We start from the raw sequence: 12,109 nt of genomic DNA on the forward strand, positions 1-12,109 counted from the left end.
TGGGCAACAATATTTCAAATATGACATCTTTCTGAAATATAGTTCTATCAGCAAATGAAATGGTTGCATCTAAGATTAAGAAGTTGCAGAAACCTGACTAAAACAGATGTCCTATTTGTTCTGTCCAACTTAATTCCAAGTTATTTCAAGCTCTGCTTTGAATGGCATTATATCATACATTACCAAATATAGCAATTCAAAAAATAAATCCAGACTTATTTATATATGTTACTTAACTAGGACAAAGTATAATTTTTCATACTGATGCAATTGGTCTACTCTGAAGACCAATCACTTCAAGTATTTAAGATACTCACACATAGGGAACAATTTAGTTTTTTGTTTAATCTGCTTTAAATCTACTTATTAAGATGGATTAAGTCTTTGAAAGCATCCTGCACATGTGTTTCCTTTTCAGTTAAAATCATCTCTCAAAAAATACTCCCTGTGTGTTTATACATATAGTTTTGCACCATGCCAAAAAGAGCACAGAAAGCAGAGAGATTTTGGTCCACCTCCTGGAGTTTATGGGACTATTTCCATTTCAGCTACAATTATGCTGGATAACAGTTGCCTGTGCCAGGACTTGTCTTTAAGTTTGTACATTTTCAACTCCTTTTGAAGTAAAAAAGAGCCCTCTACACAAGATCTTGGATGACCAGCTGCAGGTGAGCCAGCTTGAACAGGCTGATCAAGAAGGTCCTTTACAGAGGTCCCTTCCAATCTTCACCTTCTTGTGATTCTGTGAAAAGTAGCACATACACTAAAAGGATACTCTACCCTGCAGCAGTTCACATCTGAATTACCAAATCCATCCATTTTCTACAGTTACCTATCAGGGTTGTATTCTCCCTTTCCTAAGGAAAATTCTTTCATATTCCTTAGCCAGAAAGAGAATATGAGGCTGGAGGCTGCAGGCATTAGTTTGTGCACCTGTGATCGAAAATATCCTGTCAACACATGACTAACACATAAGTGCAAAGTAAATCAATTTCAGGTATTCACAAAGGAAAGGAAGTAACAGCAGAACATTTATGCACTAAAATTTCAGCATAACCATCTAGCTTATTGTAGTCAGCCAAATTATAAAAATAGCAATCACAGTGTACTTGGCTCAATTTGCTTTTGATGGGCCAAAAATCAGAAAACAGAATTAAGAATTTTTTTGCCATGAACATACTGTATAACCTATTCTGCAAGGGCTGCAGTAGTCTGCTCCAGCACCCATTCACAGCACAGCTGTGCTTCTTGGGCCCTTTTGCCTTCCTTGGAAACAGCCACTAACAACTGCTTGCTCTAGGATGCCAAACTGGTTCTCATAATCAAATGAAAGCTCCAGGGTGTCTTGCTAGCATTTCACATTAAATTAGCTTCCTGATTGGAACATAGCAAGGATTTTTCTGCTCTGGTTAGATTGGCAGGGACCTCCAAGGTACTTCATTTCACATGGCTAGCTTGTTCCATCACCTGGGCATTTCACTTAAAATTCTTTGCTATTGCAGAGAATCCCAGACACTGTCACATGCTTTCAATCTCAGCTGCTTTTTCTGCCACATCACAGAGCAAATTTTATCTTACATTTTTGTGAGAGAAATTAGATTTTTCAATAGATGGTAAAATATCTTTTGTGGCTGACATTCACAGAAGAAACAGCAAAACACTGACCCACCTGAGCAAAGTCTCTGTTAGGCAAGTACAGCTGTGGGGACTAAGCTGATGGCAATCTCTGTTTCCAGCCCCATCTGCACTCCAGTGAGAAAATGCTGGATGCTTTGCAAATGGTTTTAACTCCAAGGAAACTGTGATAAAACTCTCGGTTTCTAAATGACAAAATATACATTCTTCAGAGTTCTGCAGGAAGTTAGCTTTCTCATTTCTGCTTTTACAGGGCCAAAACCAGAGAACATTGTCTGGTTCAATGCCATCATTTAAAGGGTGCCACCACCATTTACCTCCTCCCCTAGCAGATGAGTGGGAGCAAGTCTGAAATGAGAAGTTATATCCCCTCATGCTCAAGCACTGCTCACACCACATCTGGGCTATTTTCCCCCTCAGTGCAGTGTGTAAACCTAGAGTGGAAGGAAACATCACAGCAACTTGTATGGGAGGGTCACATTTCAGTCTAAAGTAGACTGGCAGCATTGCCTGAAACCAAGAGCAACAACAGCCCCAGCCTGGTCCTTAAGAGCCAGCTTGGCCAGCTGTTAGTACCTCTCCTTGCAGTTTGTCTCTCACATCTGCTCTTGGACAAACAAGTGTCAGCAGCTGGCTTCCATGCAGACAGCAACTGTGACAGCAAGGAGAGATCTGAGGGTTGTTCACTGCTCTTTTGGCCATTTCACAGCACACCAGAAAAACACAGCAAGTAGTGTTCTGCCCACCTACAAACTTCCTGTGAGTTTTCTAGAAAGGTTCGGGTCCTTTGCAAAACAGGGCTAACAAAAGTACACCCAAGGATGAATAAAGACCAGCAGTGCCATAAAGTCCTTATAAAAATACTTCATTAGCCAGGTGTGATTTGTTTGCAGATTAGGATAGCTCAGTTTAAACTGTTCATGTTTCAACTAGTAATGCAAGCCACCCTGTCATGCTGACATATCTAGCAAGGAAGAAGCACAATAAAAAAAAAGAAAAAACAATCTCTCTCCCATGGAAGCATTTGCTTCAGGTCATGGAGGATAGGGCCTTAAAACATTCACAATTCAGAGCCAAGACTCAAACATATCTGTGCTGCTACAGCAAACAGCAAAATCCACACCAGCTCATGGTATGCAGCTGAAAAGGATCTCACACTTGAATGCTAAAAACATAAAATCCTCTTCTTTGGTACTTATTAAATGCAAGGGCTACTTCATACCAATCTAGTGCCACCTAAGCTTTTCTGGGTCTCTGCCTCACTTCAGCTTTTCACACATGCCTTTGCTCCCTTGCTAAGCTTTTACTAACAACCCTATAAAAGCAATGCAGTTCCATCAGCTATCTGTACATGAGTCACTGTACATGAGTACAGTGGCATGTCTGGTACATGCCATACAACTCTGGTACATGAGTCACTGGCATGTCTCCTGAGGTTGAAAGGTTGGTAACCACAAAGAGGTGAGTTCTAACCCAGAAGGAAGTGCACATTCAGGGAGTTCAGAGGCTGTCCCAATTTTATTTTGGCCCCACTTCAACAACCATTGTGGTTCCAAGTTATCCCGATCACATAATTTATACACTTGCTTTGAAAGTGGTAAATCCCTTGAGCAGTTGTCTGTTCCCAGTATTTAGGAAGTGAAACTATGACAGGGCTGCCATGCCTGGCCTTTGTAAGACACAGGTTCCTTTTCTAGTAAGGTATATTGGTATATTGGTCTTTGGCCATTCTCTAGCCAAAAAAACATTCCCTAAATGTGAACAGTTCTAATACATTGAGCTGACTGCAAATCATGAAACAACATATATATTTCTCTTCAAGAAAGCTTGCTCCGCACACATTAGCCAGCAAGCAAAGTCTTACCCTGCTTCATAGCAACTGTACCACACAGCTGGATATCTCCAGGCAGTCATAGAAAAGGATGGAAGGATACACAAAATGGACAATCTGTAGGAACTGGGGACAGCCTCCCTTATTAAAGTATGTGGGGATTATTTTGCTTAATTTTTTCTAAAATCAATTTATGGAGGTTGATTAAATTGTTTATCTTTTAGCATTGCAGTTCTTCATTCAGACAAAAGCTTACAATATTAGGAACAATCTGCTATTTTAAACAAGATTTTAGATTAAATTCAGAGCAGAGCAACAGCTTCATTAATTTTTCCATCTGTTCTGTTCAGGCTTGTTGGCTTTCATGTAACATTTAACTTTTGTATGAACACAAAATGCCAAAAGCTAAACTGAGCTCAATTCTATTGTGCTTCACAATCTGACAGAAGGTAATCTAATAATTTGCCTCAGATTGGGTTGAATAGGATAGGTTTCTCATCACTGCTCACCAACTATTCTATTTAAGCAAGGAAAAGAGGGAACATTGAGAAATGCAACTTCCCTAACACTGATGGCAGCCATAAGACCACTCATTGATATTGCAGTTCCACACCCCAAGATGTGAAGTTCTAGATATTTAACAGTATTTGTATTTATAGGCAACTCCACATGCCTTTAAGCAACTACACTTCAACTTTTGGCTGACCTTGTTAAATCTGTGTCTAAACCTGGGAGTTATCCCATCCAAGCAGGAGAAGACAGTCCACACTTCACAATCCAGTACTTTTTCCTCAGGAAGAAGAAAGCAAATTATTAACAGTTGATTAAAAAAAAAAAAAAACACCAAAAAATACAAAACTGAGAGTAGCTAAAAAGAAAAAAAAAACAAACTCAGACTCTCCAGAAAAGAGAGATCTCGAAGATGAATGGCAACAGATTAAGTTACTATCAAGTATTTCCAAAGGTTCTTAAGACACTGACTGCACCAGCTCCAATCCTGTGAAGCAGGAGCAGCCAAGAGGCCAAGCCAGGGCATTTATCACAACAGCTCAGAGTCAGCAAGAAACCAAAGAGCTGGGACTTGATGTCTTGCTACTGAAAGAACAGAGCACTGTCAAAGATTCTTTCCAGCATACTTAAATACCTATGTGGATGGCAACAATTCTAGTTTTGAGGTCCAGTCAGAAATACTGCAGAGTTTAATACATATTAAACTATCATCCACATTTTAGATTATGGCTTCTATTGCTCTAAATGGCTTGTTTCAAAATAATTAACCACCATTTCTCTTCCTGAACGAAAGGTAGCTCTCACACTTACAAGGTCCAGAAAACTTTTACCTAATCTTTAAGACACTGACAATAGGAGCTTTATGTTGTGGGATGATCTAAACACATTAATGGCATATACATATTTTATATATATATATATATACACATACACACACATATATACATATATATATATATATATATATATATATATATATATGCCGTAGTCCATAATAAATGGACTCGAGTTCAAGACTTAAGGCACTGGAAAGAGAAGAAAAATTTAGATGGTTGTGTAGCATGCAGAACCTGTAAAGGTGTGCAGAGAAACAGGCAGCAGGCTAGAACTAAGCACCTTATAGACCAGGCACTATATAAGCACTATCAATCACAATGTGCTTTTCTATGTGTCTTAACAGCAGACACAAAAACAACAAAAAACAGGAACAGCTGCTATATTGCTGTGAGCTCCATCTGATTTTATGATCCTGGCAAAATTTTAACTTCAGAATCTCCCATTTGCTCTCTGAGACAAATGTATTTCCTAGATGGCAATGCTTCAGTTTTACACATATTGAGCGAGGAACTTCAGACCAAGAACAGATCTTGCACTGTTCTCAAACCCACAGCCTGCCCAACAACATGAAGAAAGCAGTACCTGGCTGCTTGTTCCCTCTGATTTGCCATGGATTATTCTCAGTCTTTAACTTGCCAGTCCTTTACAGAACAGTCAGCACTGTTTTATTCCTTGTTCTGCAGGTTAGCTCTTCCAAGTCTTTCTTTCAAAAACATTTGACCAACTCTTCATCTGATTTCCAATCTGCTTCCAGCCAAAATCAAATGTTCAAAGGAATCACAAATAGGTCAACTTTGAGCATCATGAATATTGCAGATCAGTAGAAACTCTTCACCAAGAAACCCAGTAATAGACACTTGCAAGGACTTCAAATTGTAGCAATTTATCTTTTTTAAACCACTTTCTCCCACAGCACAACCCTAAAAACACATTAATTTAAAATGTTAATCAATTCTCAGTGAACAAATGGCTTCCTTTCCCTATTGTAGCGCACCTGACCTATGCCAACATGCAAGAAGTATTGGATCAAGTAGATGAAGGAGATGTTACAAACCACCAGGACTGGATGGACCATCAGAGACAGATGACTGACAGACCACTGCCCACGTCACTCTCATCCACTAAAAGGGCTGTTGGAGGAATCCTGCAGCTTACAGACTGATGAGTCTGATCTCAATCCCTGGTAAAATTGTAGAGCCTGTAATAAGAGTTATGAGCCTATGGATAGATATGGACATTTTGGAAAGAATTTACATGCTTCTTCAGAAGGAAAATCCTCTCTCACTAACCACTTCCAGTCTCTGGAAGAGTTGAATAAGCAGAAGGAAAAAGGTGATAGTTCAGACATACCTGGATCTAAAAAAAGTATTTGGCAATGTTAAATACTTGATAAGCTAATGTTGCTAAGAAATTGGATTAAAAAGAACTATTAAAAGGTGGAACCTGGTTAAAGGGTGTTGTCAACTTACTTCAAAAGTTCCATGACTTCTCAGTGATTTCTCATGTGCTGCTCCTCAGAGCACTTACTCCATTTTCACAGCACAGCCAACAAACTTCAGCTCTCTCCTCACCCAGCTAACCCACTCTTCTGTAGCACTCTTCTTCTTATTGAACTCAGCTGTGGCCTATTAAGGGCAGGCCTGTTCCTAATCTTTGGTGATTAGTACAGCTGCAACTCCTCAGGTGTGAGACTACCTTTTGCACTATCTTTATTTTCTTACATTCTATCCCTCCACAAAAGGGTAGGAAGGAAACCAAAAAAACCCATTCATTATCATGACCTTATGATGAATTTATTTATAAGGCAAACTACCTAACTATCAACTAAACTGGACATATTTAGTGTTACAAAAAAAGTAGTTAGAGTACTTTAATTTAAATTAGTTTAAATTAAAATACTCTAACTTATTAAATTAAATTAATTTAAATTAACTAATTTAAATTAGTTTAAATTAATTAACTAGTTAAAATTAGTTAACTAATTTAACTACTGGAAGTTAAATTAGTTTGATACCAATTATTAAAAGAACAAAAAAAAAAAAGTTATTCTAAATTTTATCACTACTACCTTTATTTCCACAGTTGATTTCAAGAACTGACAGAAACCAGCCCAATAAATACAAAAAGTGAGAGAAAAACATGTATTTTATTTGTTTTGAGGCAAAAGGAGCTCATCTCATTTAGATCAAAGAAATGGAGAGCAAATGATTGAATCAAGTTTTTAAGAATTTACAGAAAACAGAAAAACCATCTTCATGTTTATCAGACCAATAAACAACTGAATTTCCTATGAACTCGCTATTCCTTTACACTTGGCACATTTTTTATTGCCCACTACCACACTTCACATCTTTGCTTGTCAAAATGTCACATTACCTATGTAAACATCTGTTTTATGTGTAAACTTCAACAAGTAAATGGGAAAGCCTACTAATTTATCCACCCCCCAAAAAAGCAAGTATGAACTAAAGATCAAATTAATTAAATCATATTCTATGTAATACTGTTTCAACAAGAACGAAAGCCTGTTGAATTCATAACAAAAAAGATGCAGAAACAAAAAGCAGATGTGCAGTGTCATGCATTAGTGTAATAACATTATAAGGCAATAATAAAAATGGTAAGTTTTATTTTTAACTATACTCACCAAGACAAAAATCAAGCCTGTTCTCTTAGTTCATTTTGGTAGTGTAGGCTTTCTTCTTTGCTCAAGTTGAAAGTGTTAACTTTTAGCATATTCACCTGTTACTGTGTTTGATAAGAGATACTTTGGTCAAAACAGATGTGGATTTAAATTTTGTGCAACAGTGGAGTTTATATGTTTTTAGTTCAAAATCTTTACATTGAAATAAAGAAAAACTCTGTTCCCAAAGAATCAAATTGGGTAAATGGGAAGAAATACTTGAAATTAAATACCCCTAAGCAATATCTCTGCAGGAAATAGAAATTCATCAGCCTAAATCAAAAGACTGAGTTAATACTCTTCTTATAGGCTTTTTGTTGTTGCTTTGTTCATTCAGGCTCAGATTGAGTGAACAAAAGTAATCACATGGCAGTCTGGAAAGCCAGACATCACCAAAGATTTCCTTTATTGTTCAATGGGCCTTTGTACTGCAGAGCATAATCAACCCCAACCATTTCAAACAAGAAACTGAAATCACATCTCAAAGTTGTTGCAAATGATCTCAAAGTAATTATAGTATCACAGTAATCAAAATTACTGTTCTTTTTCCTCTGCTTATAACTTAAATCTAGTACCTCTAATTTTTACAAACTGCAGTTCACATTAAAACATTTGCTGATAACAAAGCTTTTCTTTCAAAACAACACTGCTTTACATCTAGTCAGGCAGCTTGTGCATATCAGAGCACTCTGTCAAGAGAGACATGGAAAAGGGTAAAGGAGAAAAAAGCTGAAATATGGCTGCAGTTTATCTGTGCCTCTAATGCACTGCAGAATTTCAGGCAGCACTTGAGACAGCGAGTTTCTTCAGATGATCCATAAATACTTGTAAGCTGACATCATCAGTAAGAATGGGTGCTCCAGACTCCTATGAAATAAGGGAAAAAAAGAGAACTGATTATACACATTGTGAAGAAAAAGCATTTTAAGACACAATATGTTCCACTGAATAAACATTTCATAAATTTAGCAAGATCCTAGAAGTGTATCATTGCTGAAATTCTGACAAAAAAACCCAGCAGACTGTACATTTACATAAATTTTCATACATTTACATGAATTCAAGCATAAACCACAACTACATTCTCTTCCATTAACACAGAGCAATGACTTGCTGTATAGCAAGATCTTTACACCAGCCATACAAAACTCGAGAATTGCCAAATATTAATTTACAAAATTCTACATGTAAATAAAATGTCCACAGCACAGTTCCTGCATCCTTCCTGCCTCAGCAGAGCAAAAAGGAGAGAAACAGTAATATGCAAATGACACAACCAACAAATCAGTATATGCCAGTGAAGCTCAGACGTATCAAAATGGTGAAAGAAGGAAACAAATCCCCTAAGGGTCTGATTTGACACCAAGCAAAGGTCATCTGGCTTTCCCAAAGAGAGGTGGGCCTATTCTCTCCTGTGGCTCTCTACCACCTCAGAGAAAGGCCAAAAGCAGCTGAAACTCACGAGCAATCAAATCACAAAACAACCAAAAAAAACCTTTTGCGTGGATTCTTGCAATTTCACAAATCCAAGAAGTTCAAAACTGTCATGTTTTAATTACTATTTCTAAACAAATTTACCAAATTTAACAAAGTCAAAATAAACAAGCAGTTGGCAACTCTGCAAATATTACACAGTAACTCCCTTAAGTCTTTTGAGACCAGTCTACCACTATTTCCATTTACAGATACAGGAAGAATTCCTGTACAGCTCAACAATTCGACCTTTTCAAAGGTACAAAGCATCCATATTTCCAAATAAATCCAGAGCTGTTGGAACTCTTGGAAAATCTTCCAAAACACAGACACAAAAGTCCTAATGAGGATGCTCAAAACTCAAAAGTCCTAATGAGATGCTGTTTTCTGAGACCTGGCCAGAAACAGTTGTCAGTGAATGACCAAGAGACAAATCCAAGTGCAGCAAGATTTCTTGGATCACTACAATATACAGCCACTCTCAGGGAAGGCACACTAAATTAGCTACCATCTGATAGCAGCAAGATGAGATTAAAGGATGCTCTACTTCCAAGCCTGTCAAATGCTAAGTCTGAGCTCTCTTATATAAGAATCATAGAATCATTTAGGTAGAAAAGACCTCTAAGGTCAGTGAGTCCAACCATTAACCCAGCACTGCCAAACCCACTGCTAAACCATGTCCCTAAGTGCCACATCTACACAACTCCTAAACACCTCCAGAGACAGTGACTCTATCACTTCCCTGGGCCTCACATTCCAATGCTTGACAACCCTTCCTATGAAGAAATTTTTCCTAATATTCACTTTAAATGTCCTCTGGCATATTGAGGCAAATTTTTCTTTTTGTATTGCTTGTTACCTGTGACAAGAGCCCAACTCCTACCTGGCTCCTGTCAGGTAGCTGTGCAGAGTGATACAGTCTCCCCTGAACCTCCTCTTTTCCAGACTAAGCACCCCCAGCTCCCTCAGCCACTCCTCACAGAACTTGTGCTCCAGAGCCCTCACCAGCTCCATTTCCCTTTCCTGGACACAGTCCAGCAGCTCAATGTCCTCCTTGCAGTGAGGGGCCCTAAACTGTACATAGGACTCAAGGTGTGGCCTCACCAGTGGTGAGCACAGGAGGACAATCCCTTCCCTTGGTCCTGTTGGACACAATATTCTTGATCCAAGCCAGAGTGCCATTGACCTTCTCTGTCACCTGGGCACATACAGGCTCATGTTCAGCAGCTGTCAATCAGCACTCACAGGTCCTTTCTGCATCTTCAAACACCAACCACATAATGGAGATGCACAAAAAGTTTATCATTATTTTCTGAAAATGCTTTCTATACTATTAAGGCACCTGCCTGCTAAAGGTTAAATAAAATCTTTACTTAGAATATTAAAAACCAACCAGGCAATTTATCACTCCCTGAATGTTTTCAGTGGTGTGTGGGCGCCCTCTTCTGGTCAGTGTGGACTTTTAGTTGTGCACAAAATAAAATATGAAACAATCCAGGAATGTCATGAAAAAAAAAGAGCAAGATGCCAATCAGTTTTAAATTTCTCCCAGATATAACACTTCTCATTTCATAATTAGTACTTGATTCAACTTTTTTTTTGCAAAAAAACCTGCAAATGTTACCATATCAAGTACTAGCATATTACCTTGAGCACACATAGTGCAGTGCCCCCGGGGAGGTTAATACATCATTTCTTATGTTACCCTAGAACTGAATTCTTTTTAGCATTAAAATGGATGGCTATCTTTTGCAAGAGGTATCAGTCTCACCTGTCCAGCATGAAACATTATACTACAGATCAGCTGAAGATTTATTTTTTGTATTTACATTTGGAATACTGTTTCATTTGCTTATTAATTAAACAGAAAACAGTTGTCCTGTACTGCTGGAAATGTGGAAACTTCAAAAAATTCCACGTAATGTTTAAATTAAAAATAAGACCTTCTAAACTACAGCATTTGTGTGTATGTTGAGGGGAAACAAGATGAAGAGAAGCACTAATGAACTGCTGGTTATATTACCAACTTTGGAAACAAAAGAATTTGGGATTTGTGTTCAAATTGTGCTGGACCTGACTCAGTACAAAATTTTCAAGTTTTTTCACTCTGGACCTCAGTGATGTTCATTGCCAGAAGCTTCATTAGATCCAATTCATCCCTATGAAAATGCAGCCTGATAAAACTTATTTGACAAAGTAACTGCCATAAAATTGCTATAGAGCTTTCTCACTCATTACTTCAGTAGTGTACACCATTTAGCAAAATACTCTAACAGCACAGTTAATATGTAGCTTCAAATGTCTGATGCCATTAGATTTGCATGAGAAGATGACACTGCACTAGCACTTACTCACTACAGAAGATAAATGTAGAAGGAGATCATAGAACCATTCAATGCACCATTCAATAATACAAGCTGCTACAGAGTGTTTAACTTCTGAATAAAACTTTCTGCCTAAAGACAAGATTTGAAAACTGATTTCTGGTCACAGAAATTCTGGAAATTCTGGAAAACATCAGTACACTGGCACTGGTGTATTTGCCAGTTCTTATAACTACCTTCAACGTTTATCTCCCCTACTGCAAAAAAGTCCCTTAGACTTCACGTGTGGAAAGCACCCTCATTTCCAGTATTTTAAGGTATTGATAGCAATGAGATCTAAAGCTCTGTGATACAGGTGGACAGGAAGATAACAATACAAGGCTGCAACATGCTGACTTAAAGAGAGGGCCACCAGGCAAAGGTCAAGCAGCCTTTCTAACGGCTCAGCCAGGTGGAAGAAGCAATACTGAAGTGTTACTGTTCTGTTCTGCCCTTGAGCAATTTTCATCCACAAGACAGCTCAGCCTGACCAAAGCTACCTAAACCCTCATTGTCACTCATTTATATATGAAAAAACACACCCACCAATATGAAAATATGATAAAGTGGCTGCCCTTCTTACATCTCTCACAGCAGCAACAGGGAACATCCTATTTGACTACAGCAGGTATAAAATTATTTTAATTCCAACATGGTGCAGACAAGAATACGATTCTACCTTTCAGGCTGATGGGTTTGCTCCTCTCTCCCTCAAAAGCAGAAACACTGTTTGGTAAGATCTGCATCTCTGCTACTAAGCAGAATGAAACTAAACTT

General features: G+C 38.1%; 1 protein-coding gene across 1 annotated transcript in view; it reads right to left on the minus strand.

Annotated features, from left to right (window-relative positions):
- Positions 1-6,940: 6,940 nt before the first annotated feature.
- The window catches only part of SEC23A (SEC23 homolog A, COPII coat complex component), a 30,661-nt gene continuing 25,492 nt past the window's right edge, over positions 6,941-12,109 (minus strand). Inside the window, exon 20 of the mRNA XM_059474276.1 lies at positions 6,941-8,363. Within this exon, the coding sequence (XP_059330259.1) occupies positions 8,274-8,363 (90 nt within the window). The 3' untranslated portion in view covers positions 6,941-8,273. The remainder of the gene's footprint in view (positions 8,364-12,109) is intronic.

Source organism: Ammospiza nelsoni, chromosome 6, assembly GCF_027579445.1.
Source record: "Ammospiza nelsoni isolate bAmmNel1 chromosome 6, bAmmNel1.pri, whole genome shotgun sequence".
NCBI classification, from domain to species: Eukaryota; Metazoa; Chordata; class Aves; order Passeriformes; family Passerellidae; genus Ammospiza; species Ammospiza nelsoni.